This window comes from Mustela putorius, unplaced genomic scaffold (genome assembly GCF_011764305.1).
Source record: "Mustela putorius furo isolate JIRA1106 unplaced genomic scaffold, ASM1176430v1.1 tig00003909_pilon_pilon_pilon, whole genome shotgun sequence".
Lineage (NCBI taxonomy): Eukaryota > Metazoa > Chordata > Mammalia > Carnivora > Mustelidae > Mustela > Mustela putorius.
In genome coordinates this window covers 17,228,623-17,252,158 of record NW_025422057.1, presented here as the reverse complement: position 1 = coordinate 17,252,158, position 23,536 = coordinate 17,228,623, and the positions used below count along the sequence as shown (strand labels likewise).

General features: G+C 52.2%; 1 protein-coding gene and 1 pseudogene across 19 annotated transcripts in view; one reads left to right on the top strand and one right to left on the bottom strand.

Moving 5' to 3' along the window:
* The window catches only part of VTI1A (vesicle transport through interaction with t-SNAREs 1A), a 351,923-nt gene extending 339,386 nt beyond the window's left edge, over nucleotides 1-12,537 (top strand). For 5 of the 19 annotated variants that reach the window (XR_006603232.1, XR_006603231.1, XR_006603216.1 and 2 more), the window contains 2 exons: nucleotides 118-11,372; nucleotides 11,486-12,537. Coding sequence is in view for 1 of the 19 variants with exons in the window: in XM_045068908.1 (XP_044924843.1) it covers nucleotides 118-211 (94 nt within the window). In the remaining 18 variants the exon portion in view is untranslated. Of the gene's footprint in view, nucleotides 1-117 lie in introns of all 19 variants that reach the window. The other 14 variants (XR_006603227.1, XR_006603226.1, XR_006603224.1 and 11 more) reach the window with 14 other exon arrangements.
* An 803-nt stretch (nucleotides 12,538-13,340) lies between these two features.
* On the bottom strand, nucleotides 13,341-13,462 carry LOC123388791 (annotated as a pseudogene).
* Nucleotides 13,463-23,536: the final 10,074 nt, after the last annotated feature.

The following is a 23,536-nucleotide window of genomic DNA, read 5'->3' as shown; positions in this document are numbered from 1 at the left end:
CCCTACCCCCACCTGTGAAACCGTCTTTTGATTAGGCAGCCTGGTCTTGGATGGTCTTTGTCAGAAAACCCTTCGTGTCTCTATGTGAATTTTTTTTTCCCATCTGCTCTTTCCTAGAATCATCCAGAACCGCATCCTGGTCGTCGTCTTGGCCATCATCCTGGTCGTCACCATCCTGATGGCGGTCACTTTTTCTGTCAGAAGACACTGATGGATCTGTTCCTCCCTGACAAACAGCAACAACGGCTTGTTCTGAGTAATTAAGACAAAATGGTCACATGAATCATTCTTTTGCGCTGACAGGCCCCGAATGACCCTCCCTCTTTTCACCACTGTTCAGCTGAAGTGCAAAGAGTGTAAAAATATTTTCTATTCCTGTTTGCATGCGGGTCAGTTTCCTTTTCTAGGTTTGTCTTCACCCAGATTTGTTTTCTGTAGGGGAAGGGGAATGTTTATTTGCCTTTTGGTGATTTCGTCTCCTAACCAAAATAGCCTTGGTGACATTCTTCCTTGCCCTGTGGACATGTCAAGGGTCACGGTTTGGGACAGGGCATGATGAGTCAGCCGTGGGGCATGTGATGGGCTGTGCTGTTTGTCACACATCTCTTGTCACCGACTTGCCCCTCTGTGATGTCCGAGGATAAAAATGCAGAGAAAAACAGGGGCCAAAGCCAGTGAGTGACAGGCTCCAGCAAACCAGCCCTGTTCCTACCCAGGGATAATGAAGATAGTCTACCTGCCTGAGCGCTTGCATTGAAAAGGTGGATATTCAGTGTCAGTTGTGCAGGACTTAGCACTTGACTTAGCACTTGACTTAGCACTTTCTGTGTTTTTCTGTGTGTGTGTGTTTTGTTTTTGTTTTTGTTTTGTTTTGTTTTACAGCCAAGAACATTTTTGCAAAGCCTGCCCAAGATCCACTTTTCACAACTTTGATTCCTGCTACATGAAATATTTCCTTACCTTCCCCCAAAATCCCCTAGTCCCCAGAATTTGCTGACAAAGCGAGCCCTAGCCTGATATTTAATTGTGACCTCCTCTCCCCTGACCTGTGTAAGCATCTCGATACCCTTTTGGTTTTAATATCTGCACTGCCAAAACAGCCCTCCTACAAGCAAAAGGTCTGACAAGGCTCTCTGCACATCCATTCCAGTATGTAAAAAGAACATGAATATTTCAGGAAGAGGAAGAACATGAGTCCGTTGGTGTGAAATTTCAAATGTGATTATAAATATGGTAGAGTCCTATAGGATAATTCACTAGAAATAAACTTCATGGAAAACGTTCACTAACCTCCTTTCAAAGAATAAGGGGTTGCAGCGTGTTACAAAGGATGGCTTGGATTTTCTATAAAAAAAAAAAAAAAAAAATGTTAGCACAGCCTTCCTGAGTTCACTGTGTATTCAAACCTCTGACGTGCTTTGTGATTTCCTTTGGTTTCTTTCTGTCCGAGGTAACCAGGAATTGCGTTCAAAATGAGTTCGTTTATGATCAGGCTGAAAGTTGCCCCAAGCTGAGGTCATTTTCCTCCTTGTCATAAAGCAAAATATGTTTTTCTTAAGACTTCATAGGCACTTCCGAGGTCTGTACTATCTTTTGAATATAATTGGAAGCTCTGAATCCTTGAAAAGCGGACCTGTTCTCTTCATAAAAAATGCTAACCACCTGTGCCCGTAGATGGAGATCACCTGGATGCTGCCCTTTATTTTTATGGTTTTTAACCCCCCAACTCAGAAAAGAACCATTATGGTTTAGAGAGGAAATGCAGAATGGCAAAATCCACCAGAGAAATCGCACTTAGCGAAACAGGCCAGGGCCTGCGTGTGTCCAGATAAATCATTTAGTATTGTGTAAATAAAGCTACAAGCCTTGACCTTGCAGGGATGGCGTGGGATTGGGGCCGGACGAGGTAGGACAGTGGAGGACTGGGAAGGCGGCGCTCATTTTCCTATCAGCTGAAGGGATCCATCTCAGCAAGATTCTTTTATTCCGATAACGGAAATCTGTACATGCTGAACACATTGGAGAAACCATTAAAAGGGAGGAAACAAACAAACAACCTCCTTCTCGTTCTGAAACAGGAATGGCGGGGGAAGTATTACACCAAGCTCTCTCGGGTGGCTGCTTTTGAAACCGTTGATCTTAGCGAAAGTGTAAAACCAGCTCTCTACCCGCACCTCGTGCCTCTTCCCCAGGCCACCCAGCAAGCCAGGTTCATCTGATCGTCTAAAGCCGCCGGCTCCTAAATATTTCAGTAAAACCTTGTGCTCGTGGGGAGATGGGGATGAAATGGGGAGGGAGTGTGAGCCTCACCCCCCCAGTGGCTTTTTTCTCACCAGTTCTATCTCTTTATCAGCACTTGCCTCAGACTTTGCCCCAATTCAACCTCAAGAGGGAGAGAATCCGAACAGATAACCCTTGGCCTAACAGCCCCATCCAACCCACCCGGAGAAGTGACCCGGATAGTGGGCGCTTTGTAAGACACTGGTCCCCCCCACCCCCACCCCCACCCCCCCCCCCCCCGCGCTCGCGCCTGGCCCTCCCGGCTGCTGGAGGGGAAATGCCCAGGAGCCTCAGCGGAGGTCCGGCTCCACCCGGGACGGGAGAGAGCCCACCGAGGCGAAGCCGGTCCTAGATCTGTAAAAGGTTCTAGGAACTTAACACGTCGACTTTGATCGAGGACTATTTCTGCGGTTGGGCACCTGTGCTAAAAATGATGTTCAAGGGGAAGGTGGGATCGGGGGTGAAGACCAGGACATGGAGGAGGACCGGGAGGGGGAAGCTCCTGCCATCTAACATTCGTGCAGACTAAACAGTTTCCCCGACCCACCGAATAAATAAAAGCGGATGCTACCCTGCTCCGGAATCAAAAGCAATTTAATTAAAGTCTCTTAAGTTGTAAAGAGTTTTAAATGTTCCGTGTTGAAGGCGAATGCCTGCAGATGCACGGGGCTTGACGTCAGCCGCCAGGCCTGGGCTGGGAGGCCATTTGCTATTCTGTTTAAGGCAGACTGGATTGTCTTATTTTGGAACTAGCTTGGTGGGGGGTTTGCTTTGCTACTGCTTCTGAGCCCTGAGCTTCAAAGGCTGAAATTAATGGTGAACAAAATTGTGCGGCTCTGGCCGTCCCATGCGGGGCCAGCCCATTGAGGGTTATCATTAAGTAAAGAAATAAAGAGGGGGAAAAAAGCCTGCCTGTTCCAAAAAACCTCATCAGATAATGACCTCAGTGATTGGATTTTCATTACCAAACAGCATCCAGAGATTATCCACCCCGTAGAAGAAGGGAAGGGGTGGAAAGAAAGAAAGGAAAGCGACTGTCTTTCTCTCCCTCTCTCCTCTTTTTTTTTTTTTTTGCACATCTTTTCTTTAAAACTGTCAGATCATTTCAGTATTTCAAATCCGAGGAAAACAGCCTGCCTGCTGCTGTATTTGAAGTTGTAATGGTGTCAAAAAGTCACGACTGACTGACAGCCGTCAGTCCCAGAGGGGCTCATTAAATCATAAAAACTTGACAAGGAAATAATTGCGCATTGCCAGCAACTTGGCGCCTGTTTAGACGTTTTTATTTTCTTTCATTATTAGTCCCCACCATTACGTTCATTAACAAATTGCATTAAACAACTGTTAAGGGCTAATGATTTGTTTATCGCTTTTTATTATTATTATTATTTAAACATTAGCTGTGTCATGTGGTACCCGAGCAGCCTCTTGCCATCATCTGACTGAATATTTTTCCACTCCCGAGCTCCGGGTACTGTTGGAATATGAAATAGATTATTCATTACTCTCCTCTTTGCCACTGATTTGATTTCATGTAGCGTCTTCCACAGAGAAAGATGAAAACTTGTCAAAAATAGGTTATATCTTATTCGAAGGGGCAACAATAGCAGCAGGTACAGGCACACTTTAATATTTAATTAAGGTTGATGTTAACCCCTTTAAATGACTTTAGCTGTAAGTTCCATTCAAATGCAGAAGAGAAAAATAATTGTTCTTAATTTGCAACCTGTTCAGCAAGCATTCTTCATGGAGTTAGCTGGAAATTTAGAGCCGAATTTTTTAAATAATGAAATTTCCCATCATAAATATTTATAGCCGTTTGTCTACGTAGTTGAGAATTAACTACAAGCAATGATTTCCTCGTCGCTTTGGTTTGAACTGCTAGTGCCGTGGGACGCTCTCGGTGCTGGGAGCCAAGGTGGGCTTTCCTGGGAGAAATGCAGACCCAGAGCCAAGGACTGTAGGGGGGTGACGGCTGGGGCTGGTTTCAAAGGAGGCTCTGTGAGTCCCCTGTCTCTGGTCCACATGTCTCCTCAGCCAGCTGAGTGTGTGGTTGGAAGACTGTGGTCTGGAGAGTAAGTAGGGATTTCTTAAAGGAACGCTTATGTGTCCGGTTGGCTGGTGTGGGGAGGGTGTGACGGGGCGTCTCTGTGTAGTCGATGAGCTCACTGCAAACAGTGCTACCCTAAGAGACAAGAGGAGCGATGCCTTGCTGGAACTGACCTTTTGTCTTTTTTCCTTTCCGGGACTTGCCGTTGGTGAAATCATCAGCTTTTCCATGGGCTCTGAGCTTTGGGGGGAAAAGCTCCTTCACCATCGTCATCACCATCCCAGATCTGAAGTCAGCGGCGTTCTCCACGCCGGAACGCCTGGCTTCATCCGGCCTCCCTGTCTGATTCCGTGAGTTTCACAGAGCCATGGAAGCCACTGGCAGAGGCCTGGTCTGTTGGTACTTCAGGGCTGGGGTGACCTGGTCAATAACAGGGAACGAGGAGATCTTCTCTGCTGACCTGCTTTGCTCCTACCCACCTGTCCCCAGGAAGACAGACCCCTTGGGCAGCCAGCCACCCCATGGATGTGAAGGGGAGAGATGGCACATGTCCCTTGCTCAGCCACCATCTCTCAGCCTCACCCATCCAAGGACAGACGGTCCCAGCAGGAGCTGTGGCATAGGAGGGCCGGGTCCGGCAGGTGGGACAAGTGAGGCCACCCTAAGCTTCAGAGACCACCGTGGGCATGGAAACGGCACACACGCCTGGGCCTGAGGGGTCTCGAATCTCCATCTCGGCCTGTTCCAGATTAGCCGCGTGACAGCTTACCACCTTTGGAACGGATGCCACACCTCGGCAAAAGATAGGCTCAGAGTCCTTTTTTCCAAAAGGAAGGAAGGCTTTGTGGTAAGCCATCCCTAGTCTGACTCCCAGAGACACTGGTTGCCCGAGATGAGCCGCCAGCCCTCAAACCCGACCTCATCCTGTGTAATTCACTAACCTTAAGCCGAACTCCAAGAAACATTCTTGTTTAAATGGCTTTGCCTGCAGCCCAGTGGGCTCAAACCAGTAGTGTCTGCCAGGGGCCGTCCACATTTTATGACTTAGGTAGTTCTTAGACAAGATGTCAGCCTTTTAAAAATGAGGCCGGGAACTATGTGGGCAGCTCGAGAAGTGCTTAAAGCCACAGGATCCTTCCCAAGAAAGGAGACCCTGCAGGGTAACCAAGAGAGGCCCAGTGCAGGGAGAAGAATGCATGTGCTCGGGGCCAAGGCTGGAGACCGGGTCCCGGAAGAGGTGATGGAACCAGGGTGAGCATCGTCTCTGTTGTAGAGGAGGGAAGACGCAGGGGATGCTGGGAGAGACCGCCCATGCCCACGAGGACTCTAGCTCAGTAACAAGGGAATTGTTCCCAAGCTGCTTACCAGAGGCGAGTAGGGCAAAAACAAGATGGTGGGGCAAACCCAAAATGACAGGACACGTGGGTTGAGAATGTGTGAGGAGGTGAGGGACGGGTGGCGTATGGGGTGAGGAGGGATTCCCAGCACCAGGGGACAGGAGATGGTGAGTGGGACTCATCCCAGGAGATCATTAAGAGGGAAGGGCGCCGGCGTCAGGCCTCACGTTGTGCCACCCTGGGCCCATTATTGGCCTCCTTCAGGAGGCGCCAGAGCCGGAGAAAGACAGGGTGCCTTTCTCCCAGGACCCCAGCCCAAATCACACACAACCTCTGTTGTCATGCCTCAAGGAGCTCCCAGCATGCTGTGGGTAAAGCACTTCCTCGTCCTGAATCACCTCATTACTCGTGCTACATAAATAACGAAGGCATCACAGAGAGAGGGGGAAATGCCAAGCAGCAGAGCTCTAGACTGTGATTCTGTGAACTCGTGCACCCCCTCCTTCCCTTCATCCAAACAAGGCCCTTTGGCGTGAATAATAGCTCAGCGGCCCCGAAGCCCGTATTGATCTGCTGCACACACGGCTCCGCTGAGAGCCGCCTGGACTTTTCCTGGGGGCAGGACAGCGCCGTTCAGTGCAGCCCTCTCCTTCCCCCACCCCTCAGCCTCCCCAGGTGTGCTCAGGAGGGGACAGTGCTGGGGGAGGGGGGAGACAAGGCCCTTCAGCTCAGTGCTGCTTTGTTGCCTCAACTTTTTTGTTTTTAACTTATTTTGCCAAGAAAAGTACCTGAATTGGACAGAAATGTTTTTTTGCAAGATGAGGCCCCACAGAGTTGAGAATGAAATACATCCTCAGGCTCCAGCTTCTCTCCAGAAGATTCTGCCAAAGACCCAGGCCACAGAGGCACCCTCCGCTGACACTGACGGAGGCCTCCCGCGTGCCCAGCACTGGGTCCAAGCACCCTGGCATGCCACAACGCGTGTGTCTGTTAATTTTCTATCTTAACACCATCAGAAGAGAGACAAGCTGAGAATGTGGCCCGAATCCGCCACGTCTTTGGGGAGTGGGATTGCTGTTAAATTCGGTAAGAAGCCTCCGCCATAGGATGCTAAATGCACGGGGCCTGAAGCCCGCAGCCCCCCACCCTGAGGCTCCAAACACTGTCCCCTTCCTCATTCCCAACTCTTTCAGACCCAGGTCCTGGCCCTCTGGGTCACGGACAGTTGTAAGATGAGCCAGGTCTCTGCACAGGAACGCCCGTGAGCTCGTAGTTTCCTGAAATACCACTCTGAAAGATTCGTCCCTCTGGTGTCTGACCTCGAGCCCGGGCAAAATGCAGATTCTTCTTCCCCTGGTCAGCTTCAGATCCATAGACCACTGACCCATTCCTGAGGGCAGATTTTGGATTTGGGGTGGGAACGACCTACCATGGCAAGGAGCAGTCCGTGGTCTTTGGGAGAAGGCAGTAGAAAGGAAGGGGACCTCTGGTTGCCTGGCACCAGCCTGGTGGTTTCTCCTGGGATCAGCTGCCCTCTGGGTAAGGAATGGGTTCCTGGGTGCGCAGCCTTGCCGTAGAAGCCCACACACACCCTGGCCCCAGGGCCCAGGACCACTCAGGACAGAGAACACGGGGCCCTGGCAAGGCAAGATAATTGGGTGAGGTTCCCCTGGTACGTCCCACAGCAATGCCCTTCCTGAGGAGGAAGAGGAGGCGGAGGAAGAGGCCAGGAAGGCGGTGGGAGGGTAGTTAGAACAGTGGGTTCCAGCCAGTTGCTTTCCTTGGGGGGCTTCTGCAGCCTGCTCCCTCCCGGCCCTGCTGAGATGCGGAGGCCGAGGCACTTGGGGAGGACACCCAACCTGACCGCTTCTGCCCCGGGCAGCGCCTCCCCACGCTGCCCCATCCAGGGGTCTCAACACAGCAGGGACATCGTGACTCTCAGAGACTGTCTCTGCTTGATTTGTCTCCTCATCCAAACAACCTGCCGCCCCCCCCCGCCAAGAAACTGCAGAGTAAGGAGAGCTAGGGGCTGCATGGGCTCATCATTGTCCCCAACAGGACTTCTAAACAACCACGCCTTTCCCTGTCTGAAGCCTGAGAGGTGTAATTGGGTTTATTCATCTAGTCGAAAATACGTACTGGCTATCTACCGTGTTCCAGGCCCCAAAGACACGTGGTGAAGAAGTGAGGTAAGAAAACATGCATGGCAGCCCTGGGACTGCAGGTGGGGCACTGTTTTCGTCCCCAGAGCCCTGCCTTGCCCTCTGCTCTCAGCCAGGGCTCCGGGGTGAGCCGCACTGGAAACCCTGGCGCCGTGCCCATCCCCCTGCCCCCTCCCACCGCTGCCCCACCAAGGTCAGTGCCGCACCTGCCCGAGTCCTTGCCACGCCCCTTAGTGCTGTGTGTTCCTTCCTCCTTGCGGTTCCCGCAATTACATGTGCAAATGGCCCCGTTGGACTAGAGTAGAGCTGACATTTGCCTGCCAGTGGTTGAATCCCCATGAGCGCTGGCTCCGGGTCCAGGACCAGCCCCAGAGAGGCAGGGGACAGGTATGGGGACCCTTTAGATTGGGACTGACTTAGAGGATTTTTTTTTCCTTTTTTCTTTTTTTCTTTCTTCCTTTTTTCTGCTTATTAAATGATAAAGGTTCGACTTGGCAGGCAATCAGAAACCCAAAATATCATAAAAGGGAAAAAAGTTGCCGAGTGGCTAAGAGGTGCACCACGGGAGTGTCACTGGGCTCAGCAGCGAGGTGAATTGCTGAGCGATGGAGCAGGAGACGTTTTTCAAAGGCTTCTCTCTCCTTCTTCTCTCTCTGTCCCCCATGCAGAAAGGGGAAAATAGAAGCAGAATCCAGATTTGGGCACGAGGCTGATGGGTCACCCTCCCCCACCACCAGCCCCCAGACAGTGGAGAAACTTTGATCCGGGGACAGGAGGAGCCTGGGCACCCCGGCAAAGGCTGCAGCACGGTCCTGGTCTCTGAGTGGGCTTCCCTGGGCTCCTGTGAGGGGAGATGAAACCCACAGAGCCAGGGAAATTGGGGCTGGAAAGGAGGAAATGTGGGACTCGTGCCCCTTGGGCTCCAGGCTGGTGGGTTTGGATGGCAAAAGCCAACCAGGCAGATGGGCTCAGATTCACAGAACCCTCTAGCTGTGCAAGCTTTAAGGAGCATTTTGGCCAACCTGCTTGTTCAAATGGGTAGATGGTGCACAGAGAGGGAAGGAGTCTTCGCTTGAGAAAACCCAATAAGTGGGCGGTGGAGCCAGGAATGGACTCCAAGTCTTCAGCCTCTCCTTGGGCTTCTCTCGTCTGCACAAGGAGATGCAACTCAGACAGCGCCGCGTTTTGGAAGCCATGGCCCAGCCACGGGGCCTCTTTGGTAGTGCTGGCCTTCACACCACGTGGCTAATGTTCCTCCATTACATTCTTTTTTAAACCAACATGCATAGAAAAACTCGGTTCCATTCCTGTTGGCTATGATCATTTTTTTCCCCTGAATATCAGATCTTTTCTCTCTTAAGGAACTGGCAGAGGGCACCCTGGTGTCCCCTCAGCTGAGCTACTAGTGTCCCCGGGGAAAGGCATTTTTGTGCTCAAGTCCACCATCACTAGCAAAAGAATCTTGTGAGAACAAGTAAGTGAGAATTGAATTCCTCCTCCCCCAGCACCGAGCCCCTGGAGGCCTCTGGCAAACTCCTTGGTTGCTGATACTAGGCGGACACGGCTTTAGCGCTGGGGGAAGCGCTGACTCTCCAGGTCCTGGCAGCTGTGGGGGTGGTGTTTACACACCCAGGAACAGCCTGGCAGGGAGACCCCTCGAGGCTTCACTCTTTTCCCAAAGTCTGGCATTTTCCAGGCCGGAGGTACTCAAAGCTCCGGGCCTTTCCATGCCACCAGCCTGGCGTGTGGCCTCACGTTGACAAGTCAGAGCCAGCTCGGGTTCCGGTTCTTCATCTGGCCAACGGGAAAGTTGGTTGGAAAGTCTCAGGAAGGTAGGCCTCTGCCAGCTCCTGTCACCCATGGCGGAGAAAATGGGAATGTTCCAAATGTGAGGGTCGAAGGCCCTGGGGTAAGATGGCAGCCCCTGGCGTGCGGAATGTCCTAGAAGAGAAGGAGATTTGGTGCACTGAGCTTCGGAATGGTCTTGGATGCAGGACTGGTGGCATGGGCTTGTGACCAATGCAGTTGTGCACGTGACCCCACCTTCAGAAGGGCCCACACTGGGGGCTTAATGCTGTACTATAATTGAAATTCATGATAATTTTATCTTCATAATTGCATTTTGTAAATGAAGTTCGGTGAGACAACAGACCATGAGCGGGGAGCTTGGAGCCAGGCTCCCACGCGGTCCAGCCTCCCACCACCTCCTGCTTGTGGGGTCAGATGCTCAGCCCCCTGGAGCCCCACTTCCACTCGGCCTTCCCACCCCAACCTCCCTGAAGCAACAGCTGCTGACCTGCCTCTGGGCTCAGGCATGGGTGGGGTCAAGGGCTGGACGGGGCAGCCCACAGCATTTTGTAGTGGGGCGTGGCAGCCGCAGGCCCTGCCCTATGCTGGCGGCGTCAGGGCACATTCAGTGGGACAAACCTCTAATCCACTCCGATGCAGGCACCAGGTACACCTAGTGCGTCCTGGCACCAAGGTGGCCCAGCCCCTTCGGTTGCCCATCCACCGAGGATTGGGGCACGGACCTTGCAGAAGGGGGAGATGCCTACCTTAACCTCCCATTCCAGGCCTGGGGTACAACCTCTCCGTCCAGCCACTGGGAAGAAAGGGAACCTGACCCCCCAGGCTGGAGGGCAAGTGCATGACCAGGACGCAAGGCCGGAGTCAGCATCCTGAGGGTCTGCCGTCCTCCTGAGAGAATCCCCAGGCCTGGGGGAGCCCTCTCTTCCTTCTTCCAATGTTCCTGAGTCCAGCTTGTCTCTTCTGGCCTGAGTCGTCTGGTTGAGGCTCCCTCTAGGAACAACCCACTACATGGGTTGTGTAACTGCTGATTTCCCACACGTAAATATTCTGACATTTGCCTTTAAAACCAGTGTTGCACAGTATAAAAGCGAACAGTAAAATTCGTGCTAGTGACTTAAAATTTTAACTTGACTTAGAAGACATCAACTAGAAAATTTTAAACACCGTGACAAGAGAGAGACAAGGGAAGAAATGAAAAAGCATTTTTTTTCTTGCTTTCTGAACACAGGGCTCCATATTTTCATTTTGCTTTGGCGCTCACAAATGATGGAGCCTGTCCTGCCTGGGTGAGTCACTTTCCCTCTGGGGCACCCCATTTCCCTATCAGGAAACCAGATCATTTACTTTTTGCACTTGCCCCTCCCTTGCTCACGGGCACATTATGAAGGTGCACTTGGATGAAACCCATGAACAGGATTTAGAAACCAGTGTGTGGTGCCAACCCTTGGTCTTGGAACATGGCCCTTCTTTCTTAAAAAGGGGTTCAGCCCATCTCGTGTAGGTTTAACCACTGACAAGTCAGTCTCTCCCCCAGGTCCCGGCCGGCGGTATTACATCCTGGAAACGAAGCTCCAGTCTAGAAACCTCCCCTCTTCCCTGGAATACAGACCAAATAGCCTCTATATCTGGGATCCAAGCAAGCTGTGAAATGGAAAGATGTCAGCCAGCCCAAGGGTTGAGGCCAGTGTGTGAAGAGTGATCATTGATCTCTACATTCATCCCTTTTATTTAACGGTGAGGCCAGAATTTCAAAGGTACCAACCCAGAGGAGGGTAGGTGCCAACCAGGTTGGGGTTGAGGGGTCATCTCAAGAACGGTAAAAATCCCGCTTCCGCTTCTCCTTCCAGGAAGAGGGTATCTCCATTTCAGAAGCATTTCCAAAGCGACGGTCATGGAGGTTCCAAGTGCCCCTTTCCCCTGCCCTGCCTGATGTCGGAGGACTCACCTGTCCAAGCGATGAATGTGTCCAACATAGCAACCTGTCTTCTTCTGTAAAAGTGCTGTTACTTTAAGAGAACGTTTGTGGGATGAATGGCATGAAAGAATGAATGGATGAATGAGTCCCTTTCCATCAAGTTGCCTCAAATGGAGTCCAGATGTTAAACGGCATGCTCGACAGCGCCACTGCAAGAGAAGGAGATTCGGATGACCCCCGTGTGGCTCCTCCTACAGCTTTTCCCCAACAGTGGATGATCTCTTGATCATTTTTAAATTTTGTGGTTTTAAGTTTATCTTATTTCATTTCATTTCCCTTTGAGTGCTGTCTTCTGGCTCCTGCTCCGCTTCCTCCAGCTAATTCATTAGGCCGGAGAGCCGCTCCAGAGTGGGATTAGAACCCGTGTAGTACATCGTCGCTTTAAACTGAAATCTGCTAATTAATGGATCTTCTGTGCGTAACTGAATGATAGCGCTGCTTCCCCGGGGAATTGCGATTTCATGGTTCCTAATGATGCTGCGATTACATTATCTGGATCACGCAGACGGTGGGTGTCAGATGCGGTGCTCAGAGCCTGTCTCGGGGCTGGGGAGAAATCGCTCCTAAAACCAAGGGGATGAGAGGAAGGAGTTAGAATGTCTGCTGTTAATTGTCATTAACACGTGCTGTTCCTTCCTCTTGTTCGGTATTTGTTTCAAGGTCCAGCTTCCCCCAGCTCCACAATGCTTCTGTAACCTCACTCCCCATCCCCCAGTAGTCATAGGGTTTTGTTTGTTTGTTTGTTTAAAAAAAAACTATTTATTTGCTGTATTCCACAAAGTAATTTATTTTCATTACCTTTCTTGGAAATGTGGGTCTACATATCGTTAGTACAAGAAATATATGTTGGTCGTTGTTTCCCGAACTAACCTGTATTATTTGATGAGTTAAATAAAATGCCTGAATCGGCGTCTGCTATTGCTACCCTTTTGCATTTGAATTATTTATCTTACTTTCATTCCCTTTCTAAATAAATGGGAGTTATAAATTCTCAGTACTCTGCTACAATTTCTGTACTGTGAATATAGACAGTGTCATTTGTTTTGTTTTAATGATGGAACTTAAAAGAATCATGTTCAAGGTTGCTTTTGAATACCAGTTTTTTCCCCCCTTCTTCTTTAATCGCCCCAGAGATGGCTTTGCAGAGTGACCACAAACCTGGATATGAGCTCTGGTTCTCTTATTGGTGAGTTGAAATAATGTACTCGTCTCTTCACTGAACCTCTGTTTCCTTGACTGTAAAGCGGGGAAAATACCCCCCACCCTGAGGCCCGATAGGAAGATTCGATCAGGTAACCCGTGGAAAGCACCACCAGGCTTGTGAGAAGCCATCACCATCCTGCTCCTCTTGACAAAGTGAGCTGTTCTGTAACATCGTGCTGGACAAATATTGAGGGAGGGGAGTATTGCGTATTTTTGTTCTGTCTTCTTTAAAGATCGCTCATGAACACGGCCTTAAAATTCCTCAGGAATGCCTTATATTAATCATACTAAAAAGAAGATATTCATGTCTTCATTCATTAAAACACTTTTTCATTAAAAAAAATGTTTTCAAATTGTTTTTTAACACTGAATATTAGACATGGCCCCAGGGATTGGAAATCAGTGTCGAACCACAGACCAGGGCTCCCAGGCCAGTGAGGAGTCACCTGGCAGTTACCTGCCGTAGGAACTGAGTCACAGAGAGACCTGGAGAGCAAAGGCAGCCTCCGCTGGTTGGGCTGAGATGCGCCTCTTCAATGCCAAAAGTATGCCGTCCTGGAAGACCCAGTTGAGAACAGTTTCCAATTAGCAATAGTCACGCCTCGGATAAACCTCATTGGCTACAACGCTGCCTCTGCGCAGAGGTGAAAGAGGCATCTGAAACACACACACATGCGAAGTCTTGGTTGCGAATGAATGAATGAATGAATGAATGAAGACAGGCAACTTCTATCGCTCCAAGAGACCTGCTCAGTCCCAATTTCACCACCAGGAATTTCCCTATTAAATGATCATTTGTTCCCCACCTGGGGACAGAGACGCAGCGGACTGTGTGGGCAAGAAGACAACCACGAGGGGTAGGGGCACCGAGGCAGCGGCCACACCTACTTCTGGGACAGCAGATGCTTCTTAGTGTTCCCGGGAGGGCCACCTGCATGTTCTCTTCAGGAGTCTCCTTTGACCCATCTAATTTGGTCACCAAGACACTCACTCCCCCCCCCCCTACGAGGCAGCCGGCGGCTTCACCAGGCCTGCCTCGTTTGGATGCACAGCACAACGAATTTGTACCCGCCAAGCCTCCAGCGCCGATATTTCAAAACCTACAGTACACTAAACGTGAAACTTTTGTTCAAATTTCAAGGATTTTGATAGCCCAAGTGAATAGACACTGCCTATTGATTTTTCCCTTACAATGACTCTTGGATAACCTATTTTCTCATTTATTTTTAAAGACAGCTCATGAGATTTCATAGCAATTCTGCCCAACCTCCTAATATCAAAATCCCTCCTTGACCCTGAAAATTGTAATTCTGCTATAGATCACAGCTGCTGAATATTACCTTTTACTAAGCTGGTTAAATAAAATATGTCCAAATCACTAGATCCCACAAGCCGTGGCCTGCAAGTATAATGATCCGGGGGCCGAGATTTCCACCGCCGCACACCCACTGGCCCCGCGCTCTCGCCGGCCGGCGGACGCCAGAGTGTGGGAATCTGGAATATCGGCTCTGGTTTAACAGTGAAGGAGGAGGAGAGGGGACGGATAGCTCTTCTGGTCTTCAATGATTTTCTTGTAAAACTTTTACAAGGGAGAGTTGGGCTGTTTGATGTGTTCTAGACAATCACATGCCCCGTGAGTCTGTGGCAGAGTGGCTGGTTTTCTCCCGAGCAGAGGAGGGGGCATATTTGATGTAGGGCAAGTTCAAAACCTCCAAAGCCTTCCACGCTGATAGGTCAGGTGACATTCACGAGGTGGGGAGATACAACACGGGAAACATGAAAGGGACCCGAGACCTGGGCAGTGTCATTCTACCACTGGCCGGCCGGAGCTCTGGCTTTGGCTGGAGAGGGAGGGGCCCTGTGGAACTTAGACCACGGGGGCCTGTACCCTGCCTGAGCCCCGTCACCTGCGTACGCTCAGGCTCTCACCTGCGCTTCATTGACTTTAGCCAAAAGGCCCCGTGGATCTCCCAGCCTGCCGAGCGGCCCGGAGCCTCCTTCCTCCCGGACTGGCTTTTTCACTTTCTCCGAAGAATGAAGGACAGCACTGACCCAGGTTGGTTTCAGGGGAGTTTTAAATATTTCAAAGCCATCACTTAGATCAAAAGTCATAACCTCTGGCTCGCCGATTGTCCCCTTGCCCTCCGCGGGCAGCCCCCAAGTCCAGTATGGTAATGAGTCCTCAGCAGCCCCCTCATTACAGGTGAGCAGAGTCTAAAATCGCCCTGACTCAGCAGAAATGGGGCATCTCCCAGCAGGGGCCATTGGAACCCGCTTAAAATGCAGGAGGCAGGAGCGTGTTCCTCAGGCCCGTGGAACTTTGTGCCGGCGCTCCCGACCCGGGGCCCTCCCGGGACGGTGGGACCCCTGCCTATCCTGCCAGACAGGCAGCCAGGCTCCGGCAGGTGAGGGTCCTGCGGAACAGATATGGGAACCCCGCTGGTATCAGCACCCGGTGAGTCCGAGTGAGCCGGAAATTGTCCACGAAAAAGAAATTAGTAAATAGCAGCACCTTCCTCCCTTTACCCCCAAATCAGGATCTGTCAGGAGGTCAAAAGAGCTAACATGTGTTTCTGTCCTCTAAGCACTCCTGATGGCAGGGATGACAAGCCCGTAGCAGGAGGTCACCCCCTTCCTCCCACGTTCCAGGCCGACATCGCTAATCGATCCTGGCTCTCTGTCTTCCTCCGAATCCTCTTCAGGCTGGCGTTCCCAGCAGCCTCTGCTCATCCCTAAGAGTTCATCTGGGGGATACCAACTATGTACCACCCGGCCCCCGGCGTCCAACACACCAACACACCCTGTGTGCGCCACTCCCAAGACCTGGAGGGCCTCCTCTCGCCTCCCCTGGTGGTCTGCTGCTGCTCCTTCAAGGTCCCCCTCCTGTCCCTGCTTCCTCGAAGAGAAACTGCCTACTGGTGGCATGTTCAGTTCCCATGACAGGACCATCTCCCAAGGAAGGAGAGTCCCTAGAGAAACGCAGTGACACCAAGGGAAGTGTTGTTCCAAAGGAACTGACTCCATCTGCCACCCCTCCAGGGGGCTTTGGAGCCCCTGCTGGGAATGCAGCCTGGGATCTTGGGAGAGGAGACAGAGAGAGAGAGAGAGAGAGAGAGAGAGATGGCCACACCCACCAGCTATGTGACTTCAAACCAGTACATCCACCTCCCCATGCCCCAGTTCCCTTCCCTGCAAATGAGGCCTGGCAAGGTTACCCTGGGTCAGGGTGGCGGGGTCGGGAGTGGACGGGAGAACCGTGTCATGCCCTCAGCTCTGACCCTGGACCGCGGTGACTGCCCCGTAAACAAAAGCTGCCTGGCCCCGCCCTGGAGGCCGTGGGTCTTTTCATGAGACTCTTGGCCAGGGGGGCTTGTTTTGTCGGTTCACACCCATGGCTGCTCTGGGCCAGCCGCTGGGCTCCGAGTGCAAAGGGGAACGAGCAATTCCTGGCCTGAAGGAGGAATTTAGAGCATCAGGAGCGATCACGAGACGAGGTCAGACCAGGAGGTCCAAATTCCAACGTTCCAAAGTAGACGTAGAGGCACCACCTCCAAGCCCTGACCAGCTTGCAAGTGAGGAGCCCGCCCCGTGGCAAAGGCGGGGCCTGCTCGGGGGGGGGGGGGGGGGGGCGCGAGCAATGCCACCTGCCTCTGGGGAGAAGGCAGGCTTCGAAGCAATCCATTCCGGCTCTTGTTAGCGCCTCTCCGTTCGCTTTCATCGCTCCCTCTTGACCGTCCCCTCTCTGCTGACAACAAGACATGGTTGGCATGTAGCGGGCATTTAAAACCAGGAGACCTTCTCCCTCCCTTCAAGCTGGAAGCTTGCTCCCTGGCTCCCTGAGGCCTCTCGAAGCCGAGTGCCTGATGAGTGCCAGGAGACCAGCTCCCAATACCGGAAGGGGCCTGCATTGTTGGACCAAAATAGCAAACGTGTAACATGAGTCTGTTCAGGGGCCCTCTGTGAGCCGGACGCTTCCGGTGGGTGCTGGACGCAGGCCAGCCGGTGGAAGCCGACGGCAGTGGCCCTCCCCGCACTTGAGGTAGCCCGTCTACCTACAGGGACTGTCCTGTCCCTTAGCTAGATGAGTTCATCCCCCTGAAAATGGATCTGAGATATCCTTAGCCAAAACAGTGACATGTCTGGCCCAGATGAACCAAACTTGTACACAGGACACGTGTACTTCCTGAATGCCTCAAATCCTCCCAACTGAGCTTACTTCCCCTGCGTCTCCCAGAACTGAAGACACCCCCACCTCCAAAAGGACCCCTTCCCCAGGGATGGCCTGTGAGGCCACAATGCAGAGTTCTGGGATGTTCCTTCTCCCAGGTGGCGCCCAACTGATTGTTTGTCAACTTCCCAAATGTTTTCATCTCTGGGACCAACAGCGCACCAGGGAAAGCCATTCGGAAAGAGGAATTAAGAGGCTGGTTTGACACGGGTCTTGGGTCAAGGTTGGTGGCCTGTCTGGGGGGCCTTTGAGTAGGCATGCTGGGATTCTTTTTTAAAAGACTCCCCTGCAGTCCCTCTTAATGAAGCTGTCGTCCAAGCCCCTTGGAGGGCCCATATGCTCTGAAGTACTAGCAAGTGTCCCATTACTGTAAACGGCTTTTTATTTTTAAACTAATGCTATATTTGGAAAGCAGTAATCCTGGGGAAATGATACTGGGACTAATGGGGAACATATTACCTTTCATGTGTTTTCTTCATGTTTAAGGTTTCTTTGTTATTATCTGAGTACCAAGGCTCTGCCTACACTCTTGGGCAAAAAATCAAAATAAGCCTTAAAGCAATAATATTTTAATAAGCATCAAATGTCTTCAATGAGATAAAAGTATTAGATGGTGTTTTGATATTAGGCTTTAGTTAAAACCTCATTAAAAAAAAAAGAAAATTTCTCAGATGTCATGGGGTAGGGGAGCAGTGATGGATTTTTAAATTCAGGTGGAGAAAAAGGTCCGGTTCAGGTCAATTATGCTAATTAAATGCCACAAACGACTGGAATTACCAGCAAATGGATGTTATTATTTGTTGCTTTCCCTGTTTTCCATTGATCAAAAGCAGCATCTCATGACATTCGAGCCTCGAGAAGCTGACGCGAAAGCCTGAATCCACACCGAGGCCGGGGCGCCAGTCCCCGCCCTGGGGTGCCCGGACTCAGTGCCTGTCCCGCCTGTCCGCCCGCACCCCTCTCCCCTCCTCGGCAGAGGTTGCCCACGGCCCAGGCTGCTGGCCGGTCGCTGGGGCCCAGGTTAGCTGGCCCGATGAGTGTCCGCTCCTGTTCCCAGCCCCATCTGGGAGGCGCGGAGGGACCCAAGTAATGAAAGGAAACTGAGTCATTTCTTCACTCATGGCCCAGGACCGAGCTCGAATCAGAGGCTCTTTAGAACAGAAAGGAGCCTGGAGATCCTCCATTTGGTTTTCTAAAATAAGGAAACTGAGGCTCGAAGGGGGGAAGTGACCCGCTCAAGGCCACCCAGCACGCTGATTTCTGGGCCAAAAATAGAACAGCCGTTTCCTGACTTTCGGTCCAGTGCCCACATGTTCCCTTCTCCAATATTACCAGCAGACCTTCATCTTTCCTCCCTTCCCCCCTCCCGGCAAACACCACCCCTCCCCCAGCCTGCAGCTTTCTCTCCCACTTTCGCATCAAGTCTTGGTTGGGTGACATCAGCACAAACCAGCAAGACTTCATGTTTGGAGTCCGGCCGGGGAGACCATGACCTGGGTCTGTCTTCTTCCTTGGTTCCCCTAAAATGGAGTCAAATTTCAGTTGCAAAATGAAATGCACTTGACTTTGGATAGAAGGGACATCCAAAGGGTGGTGGGGATCAGTGGTTTCAGGCCGGTACAGGAACGCCACCGTCCTGGCTTTCTTCCCCTGGTTAGAGGAGATACCCTACCCCGAGCCGTGGCTCTCAGTTGTAGCTTCCAGGTGAGCAACCGTCTCAGGAAAAGTTTGCTGCTGGGGATCAAAGAGATCAAGAATCTGGCGGGAGAGGGTAGAAAGTCTTAAGCAGGGACAGTTATGGATGTCAAAAATAGATCGTTCTCAGTCACTTGCTGGCTTGCTGAGCAGGGCCCTGAAGACCACAACTCTTGTTGACTCCCTGATGTCCAGCCACGGGTGAGAGGAACCCGGCCAGTACTGTCTAACTCAGAGCCCCCAGCCATCATGGAGAGAGTGCCATCCTGGGCCTCCAACATCCCGGGACCAGCTTCTGGCTCTGGTCCAGCCATGGGACCCCGAGCAAGTTGCTCTCACCTCTGGGTCTCAGTTTGCAGATCTGCAAAAATGGGAGGGCTTGGCCTGCAAGACTGTGAGCAGAACGACTCCCCAGGAGGAGCCACTGGTTTGGGGGACAAAGGTCAAGCAGCTCTCTCATAGACACATCCCTAGAGACATGTAGATTAATCCCAGCCACAGACAACCCTGACGTCACATTTGGGGGCTTCGCAGGCCTTGTAGAGTTTGGGTTTTGTCTCTGAAGTAGTCAAAACAGCCATCTGAATTTGGGCTGTCTCAGGGTCATTGAGAAAGGGAACCAAGTGAGGACGGGGGGTGGGGGGTGGGGGGGATGTCAGGGAGGGCCCAGCCCAGCCCAAGACAAGGGCTGAGGCTAAAGTCACGCAGCATGAAGGGACCAAGTCAGTAGCAAGTGTCCCCAGCATGTGTCACTTGAGCCGGCTGAAGCTTAGGTGCGCGGGTGAGCAACCTGGCCATGGCCCTGAGGGTTTCTTCCTCTGCCCAGGGTTCTGTGGCTGTTCCCGTGGTCACAGGACCAGTCCTGCTCTGGGCGGGACAAACTCAAGACAGCCGGGCAAAGCCTCTGAAGCCAGGACCCCTCCTTGCCCTGCCCAGTGAGGTCCATGTAGGGGAGCCAATCCCCAGGGAGGCCTTGGGACAAGCGTGGCATCTTCCTAGGGTCAGAGCTGGAGTCCACCCCAGGCAGCTGCTGGGGTCCCAGGGACCCGGGAGCTGAGCCTCCTGCACAGACAGGCTGGGCAGACGCCAGGGTATGGTACCCGCTGGAGGTGCTGAAAGTTGAAAAGTGCTTATGAGCTGCATGAGGTTATGTCATGCGTGTCGTAAAGATCACAACTGGGAACAACCCCATTCTGCAGACTTCCTCTCCTCAACTACTTTGTATGTATTTTGTTGCCGCCACCTGGAGACGCCCCCTCCTAATGACACACAGCTGGGGGGGGTGGGGAGGAGGACACAGGAGGGAGCTGAGGGACAGCGGGGGTAGCTCGTGATGTTTTCAGGCGTCAGGCAGAAGCATGTTCTCTAGAGGCGGGCAGATCTGGGCTAAACCGCAACTCGTCTCCGCACTGCCAGGGACTTCCGATGGAGGCCTTAACCTCCCTGAGCCTCACTTCCTGGACCACGATGCAGGGATGGTGGCAAATGTGACTTTGGAAGACTCTCCCCAGTATCTGACAGGATCCATGTGACCCTCAGTGACCTGGGGCACCTGCTGTCGGACAGGCTCTCCTCAGGGGGCTGCTTGCTCAGTCACGGCCCAGCTCACCCCAAAGTGAGAGGCCACAGGCAGCCCCTGTAGTCACAGCCTAAGCCTGGCTCTGAGGTCCCCCTTTCTCTTGGCCACAGGTCAGGGAGGAGCCCAAGCACTGTCTCAAGGACATGAAGAGCAGTCATGGCAGGACGGAGTCAAAGATCACCGACTCCGTCACCAGGTGCTTACGGAGCACGTCCTACAGACCAGACACGAGGAACACGACAGAACAGGGTAAGTCCGCTCCCCTGGTGGGGCTTTCAGTCTGGCAGGGGAGGGAGAGAAGCCACATGATCGCCTTCTAAGAGAAAGGAGCTAAATAGTACTGGGAAGCTGAAGCCAAAGAAAGATGCCATCTGATTTGTGTCTGGAAGGACACTGGCTGGTGCTCGGGTTAAACAAGGGACAAATGTGGAGTCGGGGAGTCAGCTGGGGCACGCTGCTTGACTTCCTTGGACCTCAGTTTCTTCATTGGTAGGATAGGCTGCTGTGAGGATTACGTATAACCAAAAATGCAAAGGCACAATGACCACAAGTAAGAAGAGAACTTCGATCCACAGCACACAGTGCCCCCTTATCTGTTACCAACAGCCCAGGAAGCCTGGCCACTATCTCTAGTGACAGTCCAGGGAGCTAAACAGGAACATCTATAACCATCAGCCCCGAAGAATCAGGACTCGGGTAATAACTGAGAGCCTCCCTAGTGGTCATCCCTGATTCCAACTTAGGACCATCCAGGGAAAGCCAAACTATGTACCCTAACCAAGCACATCAGATGCCTTGCATGCTTCCTGTGAGCACCCCCCACAGCTTCCCCAGGCCGACGGCCACCAGTCAGGGCCCACTCGAAACTTCTGCCTTTCCTCTAAAAAGCTTTCCCACTCCTCTGCCTGCCTTTGAGTGTCTGCCAGAGTGCAGGGGGTTGGGGTGGGGGCTGACTCCCTTGCCGTAGTAAGCTCAGAATAAATAGCCTTGCTTTCCTCATTTGGTTGGTTCATTTAGTTCCATGGTGCAAGTGTAAGAAAAGCTCCTAGTTCCTTCCTAGCACTTAAAAGGTAAAACTTGGTGAGGTTCTGTCCCTCCCTCTGTGTCCTGCTGGGCAGCCACCCCACTGCCTACCTGCCCAAAAGAGTGTCGGAACCCTGAGCAGTCAGACTGTCTGGGTGTCCTGACCATCAGGGGCTGGGAGCATCTGCCTTGTGGGGAAAGTGAACCTGAGATGATTTTCCATCTCCTTGTAGAGCTCATGGAGAAGGTTGGGAAGGGGGCTGCCTTGGGGGGAAAGAGCCTCGGACAGGAGGAAGAGACTGGGTTTGCCTGGGTTCTGACCCCAGCCCCACGCTGGCTGTGTGGCATAGGCGACCGTTGCCTTCTTTGTGAAGTGTAGAAGATTAAAGCAGCTAATTTGGGTTGGATGCTTAGCACACTGGCTAGTGCCTGGGAAATGTGCCGTAAACAGAAACTGACAGCCAGCACCAGTGGTGACAATGGGAATGTGCGGCCGCCAGGCCGAGCTGCCAACGGTTCAGAAATCGTTCAGGAGGACATGTATCGGCATGTCCACCTAGCAGAGTCTGGCGCCTCAGTGGAACAGGCTTCACCCCAGGTCTTCCCCCAGGGGGAGGAAAGACAAGCTGGAAGACTCCAGAACCACAGCTGGGAGCATCTCCAACCCAGGCCCCCCCCCCTCTCCGGGGAAGCGAGTGTCGGGGGCTGACGCGGTGGCTGACATCCCACCATGAGATGGCATTCACAAAAAGTCCCACGTGAGAGGGCCAGACGGGGGCGCTCTGGAAAATAACCCACTTGCCGATCATTCACACTGAGGAGAAAACAATGGAATGGCTAAGTCCAGAGAAATCCCCAAAACATGAGCTTTTGCCTGAAAGTTTCTTGGGTAAAAGGAAGCAGTGCCAGGAGGAGAGAAGGGAGCCTCTGAAGCCACACCATGAAGATAGAAGCCGCCATGGGTACTGGCCATGGACCAGTCAGCCATCAAAACCCATTAGAGGACCCCTTTAGCTGCCAGAGGAAGCTAAAGATGCCAGAGGTTGGGGGAAAGTGGACATCCGGCCTCTCCAGATGCCCCAAGCAGATAATGAACCTGGAGCTGCCAACTCAAAATAGAAAGTGGGTGAAGAATTCATTCTCCAAGTACCTGTTGCAGCCACAGCCACGTTCAGAGGCAGCAGCCTTAGAAGGGATCCAGCATCCCGGGGCCGTGCCAGCCATCAGATCTTGTGCACCCAGGACCTGGCAACATGCCTGGGGGACAGCCACTGTCCAGGGCATAGTGGCCCAAGTGTAGTTCTGCTGCCCTCCTGGTCTTCCAGAAAATTCTTCCTCTGCAAATGTGGTGACTCGCCACCAGGAATCTGAACCGACATGGCCACCACCCCAAAGCTGATGGGGGTGGGGGCAGGAGGATGATTACAACAGGGAAACACCACAGTTCATTTCGACTCCATGATACATTATCCAACAGTCAGACATAGAAACAGGAATTTCTTGAAGATGAGCTGCCTGTTAACAGATGGAAACATGATAGGGTTTCCATGGTCGGGTAAGGATGAGGGCAATGTGGTTTTTGTGTTCTTATGCTGTTATGAGACCGGCCCCGCGCTGCCTGCCTCCCCGGGGCAGAGCAGAAAACTCACGTGCAATCTCCCCACTCACCTTGGCTTCCTGTTCCAGCCAGGTGTTTACTACCTCACATCAAAGCGGCCAGCCTGTTCCGGGATACATTTCGGCTTGGCTCTGCCTAACTTGCAAACTCACTTGAGTCCCCTTGTTTGAGACTCTCGGGGCCAAGAACGAGAACTGGTCCAGGTCAGCCGGCCCGGGTTCTCGCGCCAGCTCAGAGAGGAATGCTCCCGGCCTCGGTCCTTTCCATCAGTCACATGAAGCGAGCCCTTCTGTGTCTGTATAAAGGTCCTTCTGACTCTAAATTCCATGAAGCCACTCTTCTGATTCCCTGGAACTCTCTCTCCCCTTGCTTCCTTTTCTGCCTCCTGTGTAGGTGGACCACAGAAATCACATAGAAGACAGGAAGGTTAAACTCAACAAGAATCTGACTTTGGTGTTTAGCAAGGACAGGGAAAGTTGATTCTGCTGCCAAGTTCTGTTCCTCACCCTCAAGGTGTTAATAATATTGCAGTCACTTGGGGTAGACGGGGGGTCGTCAGGAAAACAGAAGCCACTCT